Source organism: Danio aesculapii, chromosome 6 (genome assembly GCF_903798145.1).
Source record: "Danio aesculapii chromosome 6, fDanAes4.1, whole genome shotgun sequence".
Classification (NCBI taxonomy): Eukaryota; Metazoa; Chordata; class Actinopteri; order Cypriniformes; family Danionidae; genus Danio; species Danio aesculapii.
Genome location: NC_079440.1, coordinates 55,975,294 through 56,001,887, shown reverse-complemented (window position 1 = coordinate 56,001,887; position 26,594 = coordinate 55,975,294). Strand labels below are relative to the sequence as shown.

The following is a 26,594-nucleotide window of genomic DNA, read 5'->3' as shown; positions in this document are numbered from 1 at the left end:
TCACAGGAGGGTCAATAACGTTGACTCCAACTGTATAATGTAAAATGTACGCTGTAAAAATGCTGGGTTCCTCACAAATTTAGCATATTGTCCCAACACAAATCTATAAAGTTAGCTTATTTATTTTTAGTGAATTGAACATAAAACATGTAAGTTGTCCCCCCCAAAAAGCTAAAGAATTGTGTTGTTTGAACTCATTAAATAAGTAGTTTGAACAAGTAGCAAAAGTCATGCGCTTAATACAATGGTCAGTTATTTAGTCTTGCTAATTTTAAGTTTGCAAACTAAAACTCTAATATCTAACATTTTATTTTTATTTGTATTTATATATATATATATATATATGTATGTGTATGTGTGTATATATATATATATATATATGAGCAATATCACACGAATAGCAGTGTGATGTGGTGGCTGTATATCATTACTGGTGGCAGGCCTATTTGTCCCACCGGTGACGATATACAGTCAAAACGTACTGCTACTCGTGTGATATTGCGTTTATACAACAGTTCGACAGCATAGTTATGTGTATAAAAAAGAAAATCTAACACGGAGAGTAACGTAAAAACGCATTCAGTGTGATCTGCCTCAAAGGCCTCTTGAATATGTTGCTATATATATATATATATATATATATATATATATATATATATATATATATATATATATATATATATATATATATATATATATATATATATATATATATATATATAATATATATTACACAGTTGAAATCAGAATTATTAGCCCCCCTTTGAATTTTTTTTTCTTTTTAAAATATTTCCCAAATGATGTTTAACAGAGCAAGGACATTTTCACAGTATGTCTGATAAAAAAAATTCTTCTTCTGGAGAAAGTCTAATTTGTTTTATTTCGGCTAGAATAAAAGCAGTTTTAAATTTTTTAAAAAACATTTTAAGGTGAAAATTATTAGCCCCTTTAAGCTATATTTTATTTCAAAAGTCTACAGAACAAACCATCAATATACAATAACTTGCCTAATTACCCTAACCTGCCTAGTTAACCTAATTAACCTAGTTAAGCCTTTAAATCTCCCTTTAAGCTGTATAGAAGTGTCTTGAAAAATATCTAGTCAAATATTATTTACTGTCATCATGGCAAAGATAAAATAAATCAGTTATTAGAAATGAGTAATTAAAACTATTATGTTTAGAAATGTGTTGATAAAATCTCTCTGTTAAACAGAAATTGGGTAAAAAAAAATAAACAAACAGGGGGCTAATAATTCTGACTTCAACTGTATATGGGTCAAAATTATTTTTTAAGCACATAATATATATAGTCAATTATTTAGTCTTGCTAATTCTAATTTTGCAAACTAAAACTGCAATATCTAAGATTTAACTTTTATTTTAATTTGTATTTTCATTGGTCAAAATTATTGTATTTTATGCACATAATACATATAGTCAGTACTGCCCATTTTAATTTTGCAAACTAAATTGGCAATATCTGGCAGAATGGTGGTGCAGTGGGTAGCACAATCGCCTCACAGCAAGAGGGTCGCTGGTTCGAGCCTCGGCTGGGTCAGTTGACATTTCTGTGTGGAGTTTACATGTACGTCCCGTGTTGGCAGAGATGGGTTGCAGCTGGAAGGGCATCCCCTGCGTAAAACATATGCTGGATAAGTTGTCTGTTCATTCCGCTGTAGCGACCCCAGATTAGTAAAGGGAGTAAGCCAAAAAGAAATTGAATGAATAAATAAACGGCAATATCTAACATTTTATTTATTTATTTTTGTATTTTTATCATGTTTTATGGGTCAAAACTGTAGATTTTTTAAGAACAATTTATTGATTAGTAATATGCATTGTGAAGAACTTAATTTTTTCAAGTTTAAAACAAATGTACTCAATATTTCGATTTTTAAAATCAGATTACACTCAAATTACACATTAACAAATACACATCAGCCAAATAGTGTCCAATCCTAACAAACCATTCATCAACGGAAAGCATTCATTCATTTATATTCTTTTCTGCTTAGTCTCTTGATTAATCTGGAGTCGCCTCAGCGGAATGAACCGCCAACTTATCCAGCATTTGTTTTATGCAGCGGATGCCCTTTCAGCTGCTACCCATCACTGGGAAACATCCATAGAGACTTGTTCAATCACATACACTATGGACAATTTAGCTTTATTTACCTATTCCATGTCTTTGGACTTGTAGGGGAAACCGGAGCACCTGGAGGAAACCCACGCCAACATAGGGAGAACATGCAAACTCCACACAGAAATGCCAACTGACCCAGCCGAGGGTCGAACCAGCGACCTTCTTGCTGTGAGGCAATCGTGCTACTCACTGCACCACCGTGATGCCCATAAATAATAATACGCCAGACATAAAATAAAGCATCCTGAAAATAATGTAGTTCTTGCATAATTTTGTTGTAACAATTAAAATAAAAATAGTAACACCAATGTATAATAAAAATATATATACAATAGGCGTATGTATGCCTTATTTAAACGAACAGAATGACAAATATTCAAAAATCGCACACTAATATGAAAATTTAATGTCTTAATATTTAAAATTGTTAATTTACATGTATTTTAAACAAACAAAAGTTTTCATTCGTTTGTTTGCAAGTTGGCAGTTCATGCCACTGTGGCGACCTCTGATAAATTAGAGACTAAGCCGAATGAAAATGAATGGATGAATGAATGTTTGCAAGTTTGCTCATTGTTTCATAGGCCTAATAAAATGTAACAAATATAATTGAACTAATGTACTCATACGTTATTAACATTTATTAATACATTTGTTTGTATCAACACTCCATTTAGAGCTGTTTTGTAGCCTGTTTCCATCATTTTATATAATTTTTTTTGCTCTTTTTTTATAAAGCATCCAAACCCTGGAAGCTTCCACAGTTACAGTTGCCTTTTGCAGTCAAAAACAACATTTGATTATTAATATGAAACATTAATATCCTCAAATCGCATTTTAGCCAATACGTGTTGATGCTAAGTATACTGCTAGCCGTAGTATGGGGGACAACCACAACTAATCCTTGATTAAATTGAATTGTTGACTAAAATTAATCCGAAAGACAGATGGATTATGAATGATGTAATTCTAAAAATATGCTCGAGACTAAAGCACATGCCTAATGTTTTGTAACAATTATTAAAACGCCGCTGTCATGTGTTGATTGTAGCGCTCGATCAGCAGATGGCGTCCTCCTTATGCTGGTAATGCAATAATGTATTTCTCTGTCCAACAGCGCCTCTTAGTGTTGACAATGCGTTAGTGCTTATCCGCCTTAATCCTCTTATTTGTCTGTTTATGAACCACAAGCCAAACTGTTCGCAAATTAACTGTCTAACCTGCTAAGAGGAGTAAATATAATCCTTAGTTACAAGATAATAAATGTAAGTAACACTTAGTCTACCATATGGCATTTCTTTTCACTTCTCAAGCTTGTTGTCATATCCACATCTACTAAATGCTTTTGTTTGAGATTATATTATAGCTATTTGAGTGAACATTTGAAAAACATACAGTTTGTTGTTTACTTTAGTGTGAAATATGAATATGATGTGTAATATTAAATGAAAAATGCTGCATCTTAAGTACAAGTAGTTTTAATCAAGCTGAATTTACAGGATTTATGAAAAAAATACATTGCAATAATTATTTTTTCTATTATTATTTTATATATTGCGATATTAATGTCATTTCATAAGATGATTTTAATAACTCTATAAGGAAAGCTTTTATCATTCTACATTGTGATCATTTTGTAGGGAGTACAGTGCATCCGGAAAGTATTCATAGCGCTTCACTTCTTCCACATTTTTTTATGTTTCAGCCTTATTCTAAAATGGATTAAATTCATTTATTTCCTCAACATTCTACACACAATACTCCATAATGACAATATGAAAAAAAATTGTTGAAATTGTTGCAGATTTATAAAAAAAAAAAAGCTGAAAAATCACATGTACATCAGTATTCACAGCCTTTGCTCAATACTTTGGTGATGCACATTTGGCAGCAATTACAGCCTCAAGTCTTTTTTAATATGATGCCATAAGCTTGGCACACCTGTCTTTGAGAATTTTTGCCCAGTACCTGTCAAACTCTTATCAGGTTGAATGGGAAGTGATAGTGTACAGCCATTTTCAGATCTCTACATGTTCAATAGGATTTAGATCTGGGCTCTGGCTGGGCCACTCAAGGACATTCACTGAGTTGTTGTGAAGCCACTCCATTGATATTTTGGCGGTGTACTTTGGGTCATTGTCCTGCTGGAAGATGAACCGTCGCCCCAGTCTGAGGTCAAGAGCACTCTGAAGCAGGTTTTCATTCAGGATGTCTCTGTACATTGCTGCATTCATCTTTCCCGCTATCCTGACTAGTCTTCCAGTTCCTGCTGCTGAAAAAACATCTGCACAGCATGATGCTGCCACCACTATGCTTCACTGTCGGGATGGTATTAGCCTGGTGATGAGCGGTGCCTGGTTTTCTTCAAACGTAACACCTGAAATTCACTCCAAAGAGTCTCACCAGACAGGAGAGTTTTGTTTCTTATGGTCTGAGAGTCCTTTAGATGCCTTTTGGCAAATTCCATGCGGGGATTGGCTTCTGTCTGGCCACTCTACCATACAGGCCTGATTGGTGGATTGCTGCACAGATGGTTGTCCTTCTGTAAGGTTCTTCTCTCTCCACAGAAGAATGCTGGAGATCAGACAGAATGACCATTGGGTTATTGATCACCTCCCTGACTAAGGCCCTTCTCCACCGATCACTCAGCTTAGATGGCCGGCCAGCTCTAGGAAGAGTCCTGGTGGTTCCAAACATTTTCCACTTACGGATGATGGAGGCCACTGTGCTCATTGGAACTTTCAGAGCAGCAAAAAAGTTTCTGTAACCTTCCCCAGCTTTGTGCCTCGAGCCAATCCTGTATTGGAGGTCTACAGACATTTCCTTTGTCTTCATGCTTGGTTTGTGTTTTGACATGCACTGTCAACCCTGGGACCTTATATAGACAGGTCTATGCCTTTTCGAATCATGTCCAATCAACTGAATTTACCACAGGTGAACTCCAATTAGGCTGCTGAAACATCTCAAGAACGATCAGTGGAAACAGATTGTACCTGAGCTAAATTTAGAGCTTCACGCCAAAGGCTGTCAATACTTCTGTACATGTGATATTTCAGTTTTTGAATTTGTAATAAATTTGCAACCATTTCAAAAACTCTTTTCTCACATTGTTATTATGGGGTATTGTGTGTAGAATTTTGAGGAAATAAATGAATTTAATCCATTTTGGAATAAGGCTGTAACATAAAATGTGGAAAAAGTGAAGCGCTATGAAGACTTTTCGCATGCACTGTATATATATATATATATATATATATATATATATATATATATATATATATATATATATATATATATATTTATATATATTTATATATATATATATATATATATATATATATACAGGAATGAGCAAAAATACTTTGAAATGTATTTTAAAATAAAATACCAAATACCTCAATTTTAGATGAATCAAAATAAACTACAAAATACAGCAGCCAATGTATCAAAATAAAATAGTGTATTTTGAAAATACTACAAAATACTTTTACAAGGGAGCATGAAATTTCTTCACAAACCTTCTATCAATAGGTTCATTCAATCACTGTTAATGCAAATCTGACAGAAAGATGGGGACAATTGTACATTTATTTTTATTATATATTTGTAGTATTTATTTGTCGAATTTTACTTATAATTTCATGTTTTTAATCAATTGATGTGAATGATAACAACTTAAACTTGCTGTTTCTGATTTCTGTTTTCAGCGTAACAAAGCTATTAAAGATGTAGGTTCAATTGGGCTGAGGACAAGGACAATAACAGGATTTGTACATTTGTAAAATGTTTTTAATAAAGAGAAAAAAGTCTAAGAACCCAATTAGTGACATATTTCTTTACAGAACAACTCATAGAAATCAACCATCAGGCCATTTTAGACATTTTTAGGATGACTTTTTATTCACTATATAATTCAGGGACAGATAATGTGCGTTTCTGGTGGAATGTCCCGTACACTAACAAACCAGGAGGCAAAAATCTATAGCGAAGTAAAAGGAAGTTCTGGATAATTTTACAAAAGCTCAGCTCATCATTATAGTGGGGCTGAAAATTAATACTTCCCAAGAGAATCGCATAATTGCTTTTAAAGTTCTTGTACTTCCTCAATTCAGTAATAAAATATGTATCGAATTACATATTTTTGTACATGCTCTGTAATACTGTGGTAATCTTTGACGTACTTTGAAATACAAAACAAATATTGTGGTAAACACACAAGAAAGACACTTGATTATTCCATGGCTAATAATAATATCATATTTACTAATTTATTAGTGTACAGGGCGGCACTGAGTCTCAGTGGTTATCACTGTCACTTCACAGCAAGAAGGTCGCTGGTTGGTGTCCCGGCTGGATCAGTTGGCATTTCTGTGTGGAGTTTGCATGTTCTCCCCGAGTTGGCGACATTTTTTTCCGGGTGCTCCAGTTTCCCCCACAGTCCAAACACATGCACTATAGGTGAATTGAATAAGCTATTGAATAAGGGACTAACCTGAAGGAAAATTAATGAATGAACATACAGTACATGGCAACTCCTCAGAAACATTAATTCATTCATTTTCTTTTCAGCTTAGTCCCTTTATTAATCTGGGGTCGCCACAGTGGAATGAACCGCCAACTTATCCAGCATTTGTTTTATGCAGTGGATGCCCTTCCAGCCGCAACCCATCACTGGGAAACACATACACACTCATTCACACACATACTCCACGGACAATTTAGCCTACCCAATTCATCTGTGCCGCATGTCTTTGGACTGTGGGGGAAACCGGAGCACCCGGAGAAAACCCACGTGAATACATGGAGAACATGCAAACTCCACACAGAAATGCCAACTGACCCAACCGAGGCTCGAACCAGCGACATTCTTGCTATGAGGCGACAGCACTACCTACTGCGCCACTGCATCACCCACCTCAGAAACATCAGCATTAAAAAATATATTTTCATTTAATAGAACTATAGTTGATCTTTTCTGCACTTTCGTTATTGCTGTGTAGCATGGTAGCTCAGTGGTTATCACTATCACCTCACATCAAGAAGGCTGCTGGTTCGAGTCCCGGCTGGGCCAGTTGGCATTTCTGTGTAGAGTTTGCATGTTCTCTTGGTGTTGGTGTGGGTTTCCTCCGGGTGCTCCGGTTTCCCCCACAGTCCAAAGACATGCGCTATAGGTAAAATGGATAAACTAAATTGGCCATAGCGTATGAGTGTGTGGGTGAATGAGAGGGAGTATGGGTGTATCTCATTACAACTCCTTCTTTATTACAATATCTATGAAAGTAAATATTACTGGAAAGGCAAAGTGATGAATAAATATTGCATATTTTCCATGTTAAATCATGAATCATTATTTTAAAGCATATGTTTAAAGAAACTCATTAATTAGTAAGTTCTATAATACAAAACTGGTAAAACAAAACTATAGGTAATGTAAACTAAACATTTCAGGCATTATAATAATGTTTTAAATATTCTGATCAATACATTTACATTATTGATATCTGCACCTTTTGGCGTTTGCTTTCCACTACACACATGAGCTGGCAAAAACCTGCATATGCAAAGTGTTCCTGCAGACATTTTAGTATTGCAAAACTAATCAAACATTGTGCATATCTCATTACAATACTATTAGTATACAATAAGTAAATTAAATGAACTTTTAAGTAATTACAAAGGTATTGTGTGAAAATTGGAGAAATTTTATATTTTATATTGTAGATGGGAGAATGTGTTTCTGTAGCATTTTTATGAAAAGTGTGAAATGTTTAGCAAAAATATTGATCTTTTAATTTATGTTAAAGTATTTTTTTTTGTAAATGGAAAAGGTGCATTTACACAAAAATAAACTTTTATAAAACATTGTTAATAAATGTATTTAATGTTTTATATTTACTGAAAATAAATTGATCCATTTTGGATGAAGCAAATGCCTTTAAATAGTTCTTGAAGGAACAAATTTGACACTGTTAAGGTACAAAGTGTCTTGTCACTCTAGTCGTACCTTCATAGATCAGATTTGTACCTTTGATGAAGCTACAATATTGTATCTGCAGATTTTAAAAACCAAAGGTACATTTTGGTTTCCCATGGTACAAATTGTGTCCTTAAAGGTACAAACTGCGTTCATTCATTTTCTTTTCAGCATTGTCCCTTTATTAATCTGGGGTCACCACAGTGGAATGAACCGTCAACTTATCTAGCATATTTTTTACACAGTGGATGCCCTTCCAGCCGCAACCCATCACTGGGAAACATCCAAACACATACTTATACACTATGGTCAATTTTAGCATACCCAATTTACCTGTACCACATATCTTTGGACTTGGTGGGGGATACCGGAACATCCGGGGAGAACATGCAAACTCCACACAGAAATGCCAACTGACCCAGCCGAGGCTCGAACCAGCGACCTTCTTGCTGTGAGGGGAACATGCTACTCACACCGCAACCGCGTTCTCTGGTACAAATTGCAACAGTACAATATTGTTTCTTTGTCTTAAGGTACAGTTCTGTCCCATAAAAGGGACAAAGGTTTGTACCTTCTTTGGTACAACATTGTCCCATTTTTTCTGAGTGTAGAAACAAGACAAAAACTGCATAAAAACTTCATTTTTGCAGTGTATAGTCGACAGGGCCAGTAGCCAGCCCAGTGAAGGGGGCGGGCGGGTGGTGGGGTTTGATGGGGTTCTTTATTCTCAAAAAGTGGACTTTTTCGCAGTTATTCGCCTCATTTTCTTTTTAATTATGAGATTTAAGTACTATTTTTAGCTGAATTTAGCATGTCGATATTCAACATAACCCAAAAATATTACCTGAATATTTAGAATAAAGAAACATGACCAATATTTATTTTTAAAATACAGATTTAATACATCATATATCATTAGAAAAAAAATGTAAATTAAAAACTGAAACCTATTGTAATTTATTAGTCAAATAACAAACTGCCCAGCACATTTAACATTCCTCAGTCAGAATTTGGCCATTTGAATAATAAAAAATTAAAACATAATAATAATAATAATGTAGAGCTTGATGTTTTTTTCTAGCCTGTCTTGTAAAAAAAAAATTTAAAATACATGGATAACAAAAATAGCCAAAATAGTATATAATCATTCATTCATTTTACGCAGTTTTTATGTAACGGATGCCCTTCCTGCTGCAACCCATCACTGGGAAACATCCATACACTCTCATTCACACACATACACTATGGACAGTTTAGCTTACCCAATTCCCCTATACCACATGTGTTTGGACTTGTGGGGCAAACCGGAGCACCTGGAGGAAACCCACGTGAACATGGGGAGAACATGCAAACTCCACACAGAAATGCCAACTGACCCTGAGGCTGAAACCAGCGACCTTCTTGTTGTGCGGCGATTGTACTACCCACTGCACCACAATGACACCCTAAAATAGTAATCAGTGATTTTAATATGGTCCACTTTTGTTGCTTCACAAGTTTTTTATTGGTCGTGTTTTCTTTCAAGAATAAGCTCCAAGATTTAGAATAAAAGTTACTTGTCAAATGTTTTCTGTAAAAACAATAGAGTGGAGAAAGATGAATTTGCTTATGTCAGATGTTTTCTTGCACAGCTGGGTGCTGGACTCTGAAACTCACACCAGGATTCTGCTTTTTTGATGGGTTATTTTCACTAATTATGATGTCAAAGCAGTCAAAATAGGACAAATGAGCTCATGTATGGGAAAAATTCTGGACCATTGTCAGTGAGGGGTGGGTCCTCCAAACCACCCGAACACCATCTGGCTACGGGACTAGTTGATGTCACATTTTGCATTTAAACACCAAGCTCAAAAGCAAAACCCCTCATTTAAAAGAGAGTCTATATAAAACACAACCAGGGTTATTTAAGAAATTAATAACTGATGATGAACCATTGAAGTATTAGAAAATAACACACACCTGAAGTGGTGATGTGGTGGTTTCACTTTAAAGTCAATTATTTCTTTTTACTGCACTTACCACACCTAAAAACACTCTTTAGATGTTGTATATCAAGGTATTTGTTAGTGTTTTGTCCTCAAAATGGTGCTGTCTAGAGCCCTCTTGGTTAGTGCTAAAACATCATTTAATAGCTATAATGCTGCCTGAGCCATTGATGGGAGACTAATGCAGATATTAATACAGTTATTAGCTAGTATTGTTATAAAAATGAGAGATTAAGTGTGTGTGAATTATGGCAGTAGTGTCTTTACTAATGGTGAAATACCACTTGAGCCTCACTGACAGCAAACTAATGTTGTTATTAATGCATGTATTAAAGAGAGAGAGAGAGAGAGAGAGTATATCTGTGTATTTGTAGTTGGTCTTCATGGCTGTTGTGGGCTGTAATGTCATTTGAAATTACTAAAATCATGGTTTGTCTCAAAATAATTGCACACCATCGAATAGAAGGTTGGGCGGCATGGTAGCTCAATGGTTAGCACATCAAGAAGGTCACTGGTTCGTGTCCCGGCTGGGCAAGTTGGCATTTCTGTGTGGAGTTTGTATGTTCTCCCTGTGTTTGCGTGGGTTTTCTCCGGGTGCTCCGGTTTCCCCCACAATCCAAACAAATAGTTGAATTGAATAAACTAAATTGGCCGTAGTGTATGAGTGTGTGTGTAAATGAGAGAGTGTATGGGTGTTTCAGAGACTAAGCTGGAGAAAAATGAATGAATGAATGATGAAATAAAATTTAATCAGACCCTACACACACACACACACACACACACACACACATTGACTTTTATTTTTGAACACTATCTCTTTTTTCTATTCAAATGTATCATTTAATAAAAAAAAACATAAAATCTGACACTACACTACACACACACACACACACACACACACTCCTTCTTCATGTATATTATGTATATTTGTACGCATTTGAGTAATTTGAAATAAATGAGGAGTTTGAGCTTTCATTACTTGTTACTTCTCATTTATAAGTCGTTTTGGATTAAAGCACCTGCCGAATGCTTGAATGTAAATGTAAATATGACTAAAGTAATTTACTCATGCTTGAATGCTACATTGTAAAAGTGCTATAGAAATACAGATGAATTGAAATGAATTGAATGCAAACATATAAATAAATAAACAAATAAATAAATAAATAAATAAATAAATAAATAAATAAATAAATAAATATTGTTACACAAAGGAGTAATTCACTTCCATAATGAAAATACTGTGACTAATTACTGACCCTTTTTGTTTCAAACCTCTTTGGCTTTTTAAGTTTGAAGCAGAATTGACTGAAATTCTGTTGACACAAAAGAAGATATTTGGAAAAATAATGGTATCCGAACAGTTGATGATCACCACTGGGTTCCATAGGGGGAAAATACAATGGAAGTCACTGGTGACCATTAGTGGAAGTTAAAGGTAATCAATTATTCTGGAAGTGAGCAACTACTTTATACAGGATCCCCACGGGTCATGGGATATCATGGATTTTTGTTAAAGCGTCTATTCCAAACATTGAACATTGAAATTATATATATATATATTATCCAAGTCATGAAATATCAGACATTTTTACCTGTTTGTTGATCAGATTAATACATTAATTAATAGACAATAATGTTTGTTGGCATTATAAATGAAGAAATTTACTTTTACGTTTAATTGTGCAGTTTCAGCAATGCTGTAGCTACTTTACACAAGATTTTTTTTAGTCAAACAAGCATTACCAAAATATAGTTTCCTTTTTTAATGACAATAGAAATTATCAGTTGCTTTTTGTTGTCATGTCTATACAGGAGCGGATTTAACCAATAAGAGAGGCAAACAGCCGCTTAGGACCCCAGGAAATCTAAGGGGCCCTAATAAATTCCTAGAAGTATAAATGATACCTATAAATTATACAGTGCTCAGCAGAGTACACCCCATTTTGAAAATGAATATTTTCTCCATTTCTCAGTGAATATAGGCAATGTATTTTGGTGAATTTATGTAAATGAGCAAAAGCACAAAGAGTGCATTTTAGGATTGTTGGGGTCCCTTGGGCGGAATTGCTTAGGGCCCCCAAATATTAAGGTAATGTTGGTTTTATATTCACACTTTGGTTCAGAGACAACTTGTGATATGCCTCTCTATATTGTTTAGCATGTTACTTTGAATATTCAGTCTGAAATCACGTGACTTCAAAACAATATTAGCACTATTTATTTGACTGTGAACAATTATACTACTTTGATAGTCATTGGCTGCTAATATGATTTAACTATTCAGAATTGGCAAAAAATACTGTTCTGAAGTAATATTATTATTATAAATCAGTAAATTTGCACTTGTTGTGTCTATATCGAAAACTGACTTCAAAGTATAGCAAAACCCACAGAGAAAAATCTGTTCTGTAGTAAATTGTGACAAAGCATCGGTCTTCTCCATAAGGTCTTTGCTCAGGTTTATGTATTAATGGCATATAGGTTGTATAATATTTTTTAAAAAGTACATTAGTGTTCTCAAATGTTGCTAAATTGGCTTGGAAATGTTTCTGTCAATTCCATTTCTGCGTAAGAGCGCCGCTCGCCCGTGCGCTGCGGCGTGGGGTTTCCCAGGGCAGACTGCAGGGTTACCGCGCCCATCTCCGTCTGATGGCCGGATGAGAGGTGAACTGAACTGGAGAGAAGTGCTCCTTCAAGGAAGGCAACGGGAAGTGGCCAACGACGGACTTATTCGCTGACCAAAGTCTCCAATCGGACATTTATGAGTGCAGTTTTTCCTCGCAGTTGAGATCCCCCCTCGCACAGGCTCATTTCCCGCCCGCCGGAGCGAGTTTTGTCGCTGTGGAAGTGGACTCGGTACTTCTCCCGCTGCTAGTTAGCGAGCTAGCTCGTCTTGTTCGTTGATGCGTGGATTTGACAGCCACACCATCGTTTTTTTCGGTCAATGCCATATAAACAAAGGCCATTTACGACAGAGAACAGGTATGGAACACTATGTGCTTCTTTCAAGTGTGTGGAACTGATTGTTTCGTTCAAATCGGGTGAATTTGTTGGATAAAATGCTGGTCACCATAGAGAATGAAGGGGGGTGGGGTGAGGCGCAGGTAGCGGCTAGCCGAGCGATTTACATACACAACAATGGCAGGCAAATATGCGAAAACGGTTGTTTTAAACGGTTATCAGCGTGTCTGCTTTATTTATGTGAATTTATAGTGCATTTAATCTCTCGCTCGGTCATTATACAGTGAACGGAGTCGGCCGACTTAACCGGAGGCCGTTTAGTGCGAGTTCGCTTGCTAGCACCCAAAAATTGGCGATACTTCAGAAATTAAACCAATCGATGTTTTGGGGAATTCATTTATGTGCTTGTTAATGGTATTTAAATGGCTATAATGATTGATTTTTATATTAAGTGGTGGGGGTTTTGGTTGGAGGCTTGTCTGTAAGCTAACAGGCTAATTACCGGAGCTTCTGCTGGCAAAATATTCGGCTTTTCAGCCCAGCTAGGCCTTCCTCTGTGTTACAGAATCGAGGATTTTTTTTTTGTTAGGCAAATGCTAGTTAGCACACTCTCGTGTACTAGAAGCGAATATTGATCGAAATGCAGTCGGTAAATAAAGATTAGCCATTTATTTGTTCACCCGATCGTCTATTGCAATCTACACCAGCTGGCTGTATATTACAAGCCGTTCCAGTGTGTTTTTCCCCTAACGTTACATACATTTACATGGAGATGGATTTATTACGAGTCCAAATGGCGTAATCCGAAATCCCGTGTGCATTTAAGCGACTTAGCTTGTGTTAATGTTTATTGCGTTAAGTGTGCGCTGCTTGTTTTAACTACTCTTTCAAACAACATAATTGGATTTCATTAAGCCTGTGTTTAAAGGGCCTTCGGTGTTCAGGTATATAGGTGCACTGCCTCCCTTCCCGACATCTCAGTGATGCTCCGCTACGATTCTCCCTGAACTGCTTTTGCTGATAATTAAGACGTGTTAAAAAAGACATGCGAGATGTGTTTTCTCCTGCGATCGTGTATCACAGTAATGCAGCAAAAAAGCTCTGCAGCTCTTCAGATAACGTTACGCGAAATGAATGGAGTCCGATGGCCTTTATTATCGCTGCTGGAATATTTTAAGAACGGGCTAGCAGCTCCGTATTGAGGTCACTATTAAGGGATTGGTCGGGAAATATAGGCTATGGGATAAATATGTTGCGTCCCCTCCTTCTTTTTCCCCTTCCGATCGAGTTTGCCTTTCTCTTCGCTGGCATTTAGATAAAGGAACACCGTTCATGAATAAATAAACAGAATCAATGAATTCTTCAATGTGGGGCCCAAGAACAAGATGGCGTCCGTAGCCTCTCTCTCCGGCTTCCCTCTCCGCACTCATATCAGCATGCCGTTCGTTTAACTCGCTGAAACGCCGAGAAAAAGCACCGTTCTGCTATAAAACAAAGCTCTTTGTTTTAAAAACGATTCCAGGAACATATTTTGAAGCTAGAGTTAATCGTTTTTTAATAAAAAGCTCTTTGTGTGACTCTTCAAGCTACATAATCTCATCATTCATGACGCGAAATGCAATTGTGAAATATCAAATAGTACACCGTGACGTGATCATTCACATTTTGTTGGTTATAACTTGTGCTTCTGGTGTTATAAATGTAGACATTTCTCTGCTGTCATGCTCATAAGCTTTCACAATACCCTTTTGTGTTTAAGTAGTGCGATTTTGTGTGATTTTTATTTTAAAACAAAAGCAAAATGGATGATTCATTGCATATATTGTTTTTAACTCCCTCCCAGACATCCTGCTTTTTGTTGGTTCGTTTGCTTGTCATGTTTATTATAGTCATTGTTCATGTTTTACTCAACAGTGTTACATTTGCTGAAACATTACTTGTAATCCATTTGCATTATATGTTGGAAATGCTTTGGGAAATCTGCATTGATACACATGCATTTTTGCAATTTTAAAAACATCAGATTGATTCTCATTGGGCACTAGGCATGGGACGATCACCGTTTTCAAGGTATATTGTGGTTTGGAAAAGTCAAGATTTTAAAATCGCACAAATTATCTACTATATTGTTCCTAAGGTACGGTTTTCTGTGTAAGACTTTTTATTTATATATATTTTAAAAAGTTTTTTTTTAGGACAACAGTATCTCCAGCAGAAAAGATATCCAAAGATGTCATCTTAAATTGTAAAGAAATCTGTGTTTTTGTACCGAATGGGGGACAGCAGAAGTCAATGATTCATTTGAATTAATTAGCCTGACATGTTAACTGTTGCAAAGTATTATACATGTTATTGTGTTTAAAGGAGGGTGGGGGGGGGGGGTGTATTTTTATACCCAGACATTCAAAAAGAATACATTTTAGAGCAGTAATCACAATACCATGATACCGTGAATTTGCGATATTTTTATCCAAGGTTATCATACCGTCAGAATCATATACCATGCCTATTGAGCACCATAGAAGCTGAAATGTGCATAACTATGATGGAATAATTGAAATCTATTCAGATAATGTAATTTCTGAATATCCTTTTTTTATTTTCACAGCATCGCCCATTTGGTTTGCAGTTATTTTGATGTCAGAATGTTGAGGTTTGCGCAATTCCATTCAAATGTCAGCCTTGCCATGAAAATTAAGCTTCAACCAAAATAACGAAACCGTTTCTACATTTTTGGTGTAAGCAAGTATTTTACATTACTTAAACTACTCTAATGTCTCCATCAATGTTTTCAAACTATTAGAATTGATTTAGCAAAGTCACACTAGTGCAAATTTCACATCTGTCACGTCCATAACAAATCTTTTACCTCATAAATGTAAAATAAAATCAATCATTTTTGTTCTATAGAGAGACAACTCTTATCCTTTTGATTAGTATTGTTTCTTTTGGGTTGTGCAGTTTAATTCACAGAATTTCTACAAAGTATGTTGTATACTGTAATAGGCATGGGACGATAACCGTGTTCAAGGTATACCGCGGTTTGGAAAAGTCAAGGTTTTAAATCCGTCAAAATTTTCTGCTATACCACTCCTTTTTTTTTTTTTTTTACATCGTTTTTTTGTTTTTAGGACAACAGTATCTCCCGCAGAAAAGATCTCAAAAGATGCCATTTTAAATTGTAAAAAAAGATCTGTGTTTTCGAAACGACAGCAGAAGTCAATAATTCATTTGAATTTTTCAGCCGTACATGTTTACTGTTTTAAAATATTTTAAATGTTTCCCAAATTAAAATATATTGTGTACAAAGGGGAAAAGGTTTTGTTTTTTACCCAGACATTTAAAAAGAACTTATTTTAGAGCAGTAATCTCAATACCGTGAAACCGTGATATTTAAATCTAAGGTTATCACACCGTCAGAATCTTATACCGGCACATGCCTATACTGTAAATTCGCTGACTTTTTTTCATCACATCCATAACACATGTTTATTTCCCTCATTTAAAATATAAAAAATGTTTACAGATTGATATTTTTCTGATCCCATAACCCTGTGGTTAGTTGTTTGGGAAAATCTAAACAGATTTTTCAATATAATGTGAACATATGGTTTCTTTGTGAATTTAAGTTTGGAGTTTTTACTGCAGATTTGCACACGCATAATGCTGGAATTGCTCATTTGTATTATTTTTAAGTTTTCACCCCCTCCAAAAATATTTATTTGTGTTTAAAGTCAACTTTATTTGCATGAATGATAGCTATAAGTTGGTCTAGCATAAATAATAAAAAGTGTAGTAAATATAATACAGAGGTTAAGCTCCCCTGAAACACTACCACAAATTCTTGGACTGCAAACCCAGCTCTGGACAGCTGTTTTTCCATGGGTGACGCTGAGAGGGATTATAGATTTACTGTACGTGGATTTTAGCTTTTAGGATTACAGGCTTGGATAGTGATAGTGCTGGTTACTGTCTTTTCTATGATCCAGCTTTAGCGATATGCATTTTATTTTTCTTTTGTTAATGCCTAATAAGCCGCATCGTCCTCAACATTCGGAGTAATTCATGTTGATGGAATAAAGTTCGTCGAATGACTCGTTTTAAATGTGTTCAGATCAGCAAGAGAAAAGGCTTTGTTAAAATAAATGTTTTCTAAAAGGATCTAAGAAGGAGTTGCCCTAAAGTGACCTGAGAATACGCAGTCTGTGGCACCTTTAGGCCATTTCTTACAGCTCTCTTTTTGTCCTGCAGTCAGCTGACTCTGATCAAGTGTTTGTTGAGAGGGTGAGATTGAGCTCTGCTTGCACATATGTTGATGCCTTACTGCATTTAGCCATTCGACTTTGCTTTTGTGCTATCTTTGCATCTGGCCTTTGGCACAGCGTATTCAGTATTTATGCATAATGAAGTTTCATTTCGACAAAGTGCGAGCCCTGCTCTTGATTTTGAACACTGAACTACATTGCTAAAGTCTAGGTTTGTATAAATTGATGGCCATATCGTAATCTGTCATTGTCAAAGTGGTTTTTATAACAGGATGATTAAGCTAATACTGTAATTAAGTAATGTTGTTTTTTTTCCAGGTTTTAAATAATAATATGTGAGAATTGGTCATCAACTGTTGGTTTTTATTATTTATTTATCCTTTTTTATGTGCATCAGTCTGAATAGGTTACTTTTGGAGGCATTTAACTTTGGAGTTCAAGTCGTAGGGTTTGTGTAGTGTGTATTTCTAAAAATATTTGGAGTGGTCATATTAGTTTTTTTGATCATGTACAATGGCAAGGGATTTTTTTAAAGCTAAAGTTGTAGCCTTTCTTGTTTTCAGACATAAGCAAATACATATTTTTGGGCTGGGAGGTTATTGGCATTAGGCTAATATTGATGCTGATTGTTTGAAATTGGAAATCTCTACAATTAATGTTGTGTAAACATGATTTTTTATTATTAAAGTTCTATATTCTTTATATACATTTATTTTCCCTTTAAAAAATCCAAATACTAATTGTACTTTTGAATTGGCGACTTAATTGTCAACTTTTTTTACAACTATAATTTTAATTTTGATATTTTCATCTTGGGTTTCGCTGTTAAAAGAGAACTGAAGGTGAGGTGAGGGACTTACCTTTTGCAACCATGTCATTTTGATCAGCAAGATTAGAGGACTTAGGCGTATTGTCTTGATACGGGTCCATTTAAGAGGTCAGCCAATCAGGAACAGGCAATAGTATAGGAAAGGATAAGACATTGACCAGGCGAAACATTTTCTAGCTGTCAAACACAAGGAGCCTTGTGTGAGCCGCATAAGGTAAGAAATTTGAAGTATAACCTGAAACTTTGAGGAACTTGTAAGGTTTGGGCCATCTTGAGAATGTCTCTGCATATAGCAGGAAATAGATGTGCTCGTTGTCTTTAGCATACTTTCAATATTTTATCGCTGAGATTTAGAGCGTGTTTTTAGACTTGTTAAATTTTACGTTTGTTTCCTTGTTACCATTCTTTATCGATTTCTGTGGTGTTTGCCATGCATGTGAATTTCTTAACATTTGTAATGTTTTGATCGCCAAGAAAACCACCTTCATTGGATGCTTGATCTTTTCATTGGGCTGTGTTCATGAAAACACTCCAAAATGTTTGTTTTCTTCCAATATGGTGTTAGCTTAGTTCATTTATGCAGTTAACGTTCACTTTTCAAACATGGAGCCATTGATTTCACAATTAGGACATGGCATAATGCACCAGAGGCCAATGGCAATTACAGGAAATGGATCCAACCAAATTTGTAGTGCTCCAGTTAGATTGCCTGACCACAGACATCTGGGAGTTACAAGCATATGTGTGGCTTCCCTCTTATATAGTGCTAATATCACTCAGAAGTATTGCTAATTGCTTCACAGTCCTCAGCTGACCCGTAAAGCTCGACAAAGGTTGTGATTGTCATTGTTTCTTCATCCTTTCTCCTTTCCTGGCCTTGATGATGTTCTTTGAGCTTGAACCTTCATTCATCTTGCTCAAATCAACAACTGAGATCAGTCTAACGGAAAAGATGATAGGTGCTTGAGAATCAAGATATCGTGCAGCTGCAAATTGTTCTATATTTGAATTAAAAGTCATTTTTCTTGACTCCTTTTTAAAGTAGGTCATATGATGATGGCCTAGAATGGCCAATTCTCATATGTTTTTGTAGTACATGAGAAGACAATGCAAAGTGGCAGGTTTTTTAAAAGCTGGTTAGATCTAGTTATTGAATTGCCTGTCAAAAACAATTTTAAATGAATATTTCTGCATATAAAAAGTGGAATTTCTGATGTTCTAGCTTTGCATGCTCCAGCACAAAGTACAATCAATAAATGCCCTTGAATGCAACTTGGCCCTAGCTGCTCATCCAAATCTTCCTCAATATATTTTTAGAACCTCAGTATAATGCAGAATTCTTGGCTGTGTGTGCACGTTGCACAATGCATGCATCAAACTTGAAGTGTTTGCTGTTCGTCATTGCATTCTTGCAGATCCTTTCCTCGCTCTTCACCTATCTCTAAAATTAATCCCGTCATTAGCTGCCTTTCTCCAGCGTTAAATGCGCACACTCCGATGGCCCATTAAAACAGCTGCTTTCATCAGCCGTTTGTCTGAGCGCATGAAGGATTTGGGTCAGCAGGATAGGTGCTGCTCTTCCGATCAGTGTCCCCGGTGTGTCTTAACTGGATTTGCCTGAAGGAGCTGAATCAAGCGTGTCCCAGGATTATGTCAATGACACTGTGGAGAGAGAGCGAGAGAGGTGTGAAAACACGGCTGTGGGATGGGAACGCTAATAGGATGAGAGCTGGCCTAGAAGTACTTGCTGTTGTCGGTCGAGTGTGTTTGCGCTAAATCAAGATTAAAATGGACAGGCTTTAAGGGTTTCACAGTGCGTTGGGTTATTTTTATAAAGGAATCGCTGTTTGGAATCAGCATGGGAAAGCAGCACTTTGATTAGACCAAAAAATAGTTGCTGGCTACCTTGGTCAGCAGTTTAAACTTTAATTCTAGCCCTCAGTTGCCATTGGCCTTTTGAGTAAAATGAAATTCTCAGTTTAATGTTACTAATTCACATCGACTTTTGTAAATGCTCCACCTTTGAAATGACCTTTTCCCTTTTAGCTGATGTCATCAAGCCCCCCTAATTTTTTTCAGCCCCTCCCTCCAACCACATGACCCCATTCTTGAGTGTAGCGCCCAGTTTTCATCATCCAATCAATTCCCAATGGGTAAAATCGAGTCCTGCCCTATATTCTCTTTGAATATCCTGTTAGTCTCGTAATATGCCACTTTAAGATGGTTTAAAATGGCATTTTAGAATTTAGGATGTGTGTGTATATGTATATATATAATTATTATTATTATTATTTTTTTAATCTTGCTAAATATTGTCATAATAAAAAAACAGAATCACGGCTTGTGCTGTTGTTCCCTTTACTTCTGCATTTTTCATTAGGGAGCAACAACTCCTCTCACCGCAAGAGGAAATGGTCCTTTAGTTGCTTTCAGTAGCTAATGTGGTGGTTGGGGAGGGAATCTTGGCTTTACACCCTCATGTATTGATAAACAATCCACTGGCCAGTCCATTAACCAGTGGTACACTGCATGCTAAATGCAGTGATTATTCCTTCTGTTTGGTGAGCATTATGGGCGTTTCAGTATCTGATGCTTGCATGGTTTATATTCTTAAAACAAAATCCACATTTAAGTTCAAACTTTTGTTAGTTTATCATCTAAAAATGGTCCGATGTCTTTTTTTCAATCTGTGCATTGATCTGGATTAGATCCTAAATGTTTCTTCTGTCTCTTTCTGTGTTGCAGATCAGAACGTGTCCCGGCAGTAGGAGAGAGGCAGAGCTTTAGAAGAGGAAAATGAGTGAACTGGACCAGTTACGCCAGGAGGCTGAGCAGCTGAAGAACCAGATCAGAGTGAGCACCTCTCTGATATTAAACTCGACTGCATCCCAAAGCCATATCTGTAGCACAATGAATATAATTTTGGTAAAATGACATTAATGGTATGATCCCAGTTTGAAAATATCAATTCTGAATCTTAATGGATGACAGATTTGCCAGGTTGATACCAGTTTTAATACACAGGATAATGGCCAAAATATCCGCTTATTATTCAGTTTATCACATGACATTATTTTCAATTAAAAGATTATTAAAATCATGTTTATGTTCATCAGAGATCTGTGTTTTTTTTCTTCACAGGAATAATAATTTTGTATTTTCTCATCCCATCAGTTTGTGACTGTAAATGTGTAAATTTGTGCTTCAAAATTTGGAAAAAGCTACACCTTGGCAGAAGTTGCAAATGTATGGTTCCTACAGGAACATAGTAATGCCGCAACAAGGCTATTGTAATAATCAGTAGACTAAAATTGCTAAATGTCTTTAATAAATTTAAGGCCATTCCAATTTTACATGTTTAACTTGAAACTAGTATTGTCACGATACTGGAATTCGGTACCAGTCGGTACTAAAATTTTAAAAAGGTCAATTTCCCACTAACATTTAAGTGCTGTTCAGCACATGCTCAGCAGAAATGACTGTAATTGGCCGTGAAGGTCATAAGTTCACTGTACTCACCGCTAGGGTTGCACGGTTTACCGGAACTATGGTAGTATTGCGAGACTATGGTAGTATCGCAATACTACTATACTATGGCTCCAAAATAATGCCGGTGCCACTGTAGTTTGTAAACGGTAGTATCATCATTAGCGGTCTATTTACAATAGATAATGTTGCATGTGGAAAAGTCACTAAAATGCTCATGTTTGTGCAACAATAGTCCATTTTATTTTAATAGTCTGTGGAGCCCTTTAAGGTTGTACCTTTTCTGGCGTTTCAAACGCACACCTGAATCAGTTCATTTCTGCTCCTGTCAATGATTTAGTAACTACAACAATCTCTTAAATTTTTAATTACTTTGTTACCTGATAAGACAAACCCAAAATAGCAACAGGAAAAATGTAAACAATTTTTGAGCACTTCATATAGCCTAATTTTGTTGGAAAAATGCTCTTTTTGTAACATTCTTTTGTTATAATTTGTATCTTTATTTTAATGTATTTTTTGGCCAGTTATCTACAAAATAAACAAAAAGAATGAGTAAATCTTAGGTGAAGTGAGGTAATTATACAAATAATAGTGCAAATAAGACCTTTTTCAATAATAAGGGAATTATGAATTCAATTCAAGCTATTATAACATGTAAAATATACTATTTCTGACAATTTTCTTTATAATTTGAGTTATGAATTACAGTATCGCAATACTAGGTATCGTGATACTTCAGCTGGTATAGTATCGTAAGATGATTTAATGGTATCACAACAACAATACTCACAGCTGTTTACTGAGTCTAACTACTGATACAGGGACACTGGAGCATTTTAAAGCTGAGAAGATCAGCTGGTCTGTTTATAAGCTGACATATGTGCGATCTGTAGATGAATCGACTGCTCTTCGTGGCTTTAAAACACTCCAGTGTCCTTGTATCTGTACTTAAACTGAGTAAACACCGGTGAGTTCGGTGAACTGATGACCTTCACGGCCAATCACAGACAGTTCTGATGAGCATTTGAACACATTGGCAAATCATCGCTGTTTAAGAACGCGCTCAAATGTTAGTGAAAGATGGATGTTTTTAAAACCTTCAGTACTTTGGTAATCGTGACTACTTGAAACCATACAAACTGGTTTACTTGCTCCTTATTTTAAAGTTTTAAATGCATAAATGTAAATGTACAATAACTGTACAATCATACATAATCAAATAGTATTTTTAGATGCAGATTAATGCAGGCTGTGACCTCTTTTCCTTTTTTTTTTACCATTTGCTGATCACGTCTTATGTTGGTAGAATCTTTAACACTTGGGTTTTATCAACTAGACCTGCTTCAAAAACAGTCGCAAATACACATGCGTGCAAGAGTCTTATGTTTATTTTTGTCTTTCTCTACCTTATTACCTGGTAGTATCTTGTTACTCAAGAATATTTCCATAAGCAAAAGACATTTAAATACAGAGGGTGGTTATTTACATAGTTTACGCACTGCAGGAAATACTTTTACTGTAACTGTACTGTTCTCATTACTCACCATGTCCCAGAAAGTAGCAGATACCATCTCCATCGAGATGCTTTGCATATCACCGTAGCCAGACATGTGTTTGTTTGTTTACCAATTCTATGTTTTTTTCTCTGTTTTAGTCTAAAATCACATAATGTGTGTCAAATATTTAACCTTATAGTCAAAATCAATCAGTCAATGATTAAATCAATCATAATAATGCTACAAATTAGGAATCTCTATATGAGCAAGAAGTCAATGACGTAATCTAGTGTGGCATGTATTATCATAGCCAAATCATGATGGCTAAATGTTTTGTATATTACTTAATCATTAAATAATACCCTCACACACAGTGTCTGAATCTGTTTTCTGCTGCTTTTTTTTTTTCGTAGGATGCAAGGAAAGCTTGTGCAGATGCCACACTATCACAGGTAACCATCTATTTTTGTTATTCTAAACTCAAATTGAAGTAATTAGTTGAATGTTTCTAACAGTGCCATTTGTACATGAACATTTGTGTTTAATGTGTTATTAATTTGCGCATGTGCTTTCAGATCACAGCCAACATCGACCCTGTTGGCCGAATCCAGATGCGCACAAGAAGAACACTGCGAGGGCATTTGGCTAAAATCTACGCCATGCACTGGGGCACCGATTCTAGGTACGGCATGCTTTGGGAAAAAAAAACTCCACGTTATTTGCATGACTGCCTGACCTTTTACAGTGTGTAAAACATCTTTCTACATCATGCTGAGATGCACTGAGGGGTTTCCCTTTCGCAGTGGAGGTGGATGGGTTCACGGCTCTTGTGGTGGCCACTCCATGCAATCCCTATCACATTGAATCATATTCTTTTATTGTGTTTGTGTGGGTGGTAAATGATGGTTGTAAGTAGGTGTTATGACTAAGCATGTTGTTACTATTATAGCTACAGCTAGGAAAAATCCATAATGTTGTTTCCATTTTTTGGGGGGGGACATTGTGCTGGGAATAGTTTAAGATTGTGCTAGGAGACAGTTCTTCTGATTGGTTTTTGCGTCCGTAAACCTACTTCTCTCAGCTGTTTTCTTGTGTTCTCTGTGTAGGCTGCTTGTCAGTGCTTCCCAGGATGGAAAACTCATTATTTGGGACAGTTATACCACAAATAAGGTATGGAATTATTTGATTTGTCATCATGTGTTTTGACATGTAATTACACACTGTATTAAAAAAAACATGCAACATTGCACAGAAATAAAAAAAATGTAAGTATAAAACAAAAGCAATTATGGATGTTCACTATAAACCACTTATCTTTAATTGCACGAGTTAAAAAATTGTGTTAAGACTCTTAATATAAATATCTTGTACTAATTATATGAAAACATTCAAATTATTGGTGAATATTGAAGGCTGATTTATACTTCTGTGTCGAGTGATTGCATGACCCACGGCACTAGCATTACGCCTAGTCGTGCATTAATACTTCTGCATGCTGTTTCTATTGATCTGCAATAACACTTCTGAAACGCTAGCTGGCAGTAGGTTTTTATGTTTCTTTGTGTCGAGTTTCTTTGTGTGTGTTCTTTTCCTGAATGCTTCCTTAGGCCCTGTTTACACTAATACGTTTTAGTTTTAAAACGCATACGTTTTGCTATGGTTACGCCATCCATCCCAGCTTTTTGGGAACGCTAAAGAGGCCGTTTTTGTTTTGAAACGCTGCTGCTCCGTGTTGGTGTGGATAGGGGGAAAAGGGAGACCTCTGAAAACGGAGGCGTGGTTGCAGACATTCGCCTGTCTGATTTGGGCTTTAGCCTACTCAAAGTTCAGTCTTGCGTTCTCCTTGTAAGTTCAGACTTCACAAGTTTGATGTGGAAAACAAACTCCTGAGGACACGTCGGGTAAATCTTCAGGGAACAGTGTACTGTATAACCTCATTTACACCACCCTGGCCACGTTGTTTCACTTTCTTAACAATAAAATGAAAACATGATATGAGGAACTGCCTATTTTCATTTTCATATTAGCAACTTAACAGACACCAATGATGTTGAGGTGTCATGCAGTTGCATATTTATATGACCGTCATCTTCACTGTTTGCATATTTGTAACAAACGGAGCCTATAACAGAACTGCCTCCTTTCATTTTTATTGAAAATACGAAACGTACCCTTTCTCTTTCACTGAATAATCAATAATGGCCTTTATAAAAATATAACGTACAATACGTTTATACATTATAGGGCATAAAGGCAAGCAATCAGTCGAGTGTGCAGAATCAGTGTACGCAGTTATATAACATAATATATTAACTTATCTTTGCGCTCGGCCAAAACACGTTATCTGACAACAAATAATAGATTCAAAAGAACAAAGTCGGGAATACGTCGTTAGATATAGACAACAAGATGAATTAAATGTCACGTTTAACAAACATAGTGAGATTAGATCCAGTGGTAGATCCTTGATGAACAATCCGATGTGCACAGCTCTCATCGCTGCAGTGCAGGCCAGAGTGTGTGTGTGGTCACCTGATGTGCGTTTTCAGCTGTGTAGTGTGGACAGAGATTTGTTCAGAAACAGCAGTGTGGACGTGGATCGTTTTTCATTCTAAAACGCTGTTTTAACCCTAAAATGTATTAGTGTAAACAGGGCCTTAATGTACAAGTAGCTTAAACTAACTTATTCAGAGACGAGAACCTGCAGGCGTGCAACGTCTTTAATCATACGGTAAACACAAAACCAATCTGGAGCTCCTTCACAGGACTCGACACTTGGAAATACTCGCTCCATTGAGCTTGCGGCTCTCAGCACCACCCACACTCATCACAGCTACCAAGCTGACCAATCACAGAGCTTGCGCTACATGCTGCGACGTGTTGGACCATACATGCGTGTTTGACACAGAAGTATAAATCAGCCTTAACTTATGAGTGAATTCGTATGTGTTGGTCTTACTGCCATCACACATACAGTTGACGTAAAAATGATTCACCCTCTTGTGAAATTTTTCAAATATTTCCCTAATGATGTTTTTAACAGAGCAAGACATTTTTCACAGTATTACCTATAATATTTTTTCTTCTGGAGATATTAGTTTGTTTAATTTTGGCTAGCAGTTTTTATTTTTTTTTAACATTAAGGTCAATATTATTAGCCCCCTTAAGCAATATATTTTTTGTCTACCGAACAAACCAGCATTACACAATGGCTTGTCTAATTAACCTAGTTAAGCCTTTAAAGGGCACCTATGGTGAAAAATCTACTTTTCAAGCTGTTTGGACGGACAAATGTGCATGTATAGTGTATAGACCATTATATTGGGGTGATATAAACACACCCAGTCTTTTTTTTTCAATTTAGCAACATAAAAACGGTGGACCAATTGGAGCGGTTTTCAGATCGACCGCAACTTTACGTAGGAGTGCGGTCCCCCCGCCCACCGA

At 36.1% G+C, this 26,594-nt stretch overlaps 1 protein-coding gene across 2 annotated transcripts in view; it reads left to right on the top strand.

The window, feature by feature from the left end:
- Positions 1-12,734: 12,734 nt before the first annotated feature.
- gnb1b (guanine nucleotide binding protein (G protein), beta polypeptide 1b) overlaps positions 12,735-26,594 on the top strand; it is a 30,076-nt gene continuing 16,216 nt past the window's right edge. For both annotated transcript variants that reach the window (XM_056460568.1, XM_056460567.1), the window contains exons 1-5: positions 12,735-13,089; positions 20,908-21,015; positions 23,561-23,599; positions 23,723-23,829; positions 24,254-24,317. In XM_056460568.1, the coding sequence (XP_056316543.1) occupies positions 20,959-21,015; positions 23,561-23,599; positions 23,723-23,829; positions 24,254-24,317 (267 nt within the window). In that variant the 5' untranslated portion in view covers positions 12,735-13,089; positions 20,908-20,958. The remainder of the gene's footprint in view (positions 13,090-20,907; positions 21,016-23,560; positions 23,600-23,722; positions 23,830-24,253; positions 24,318-26,594) is intronic.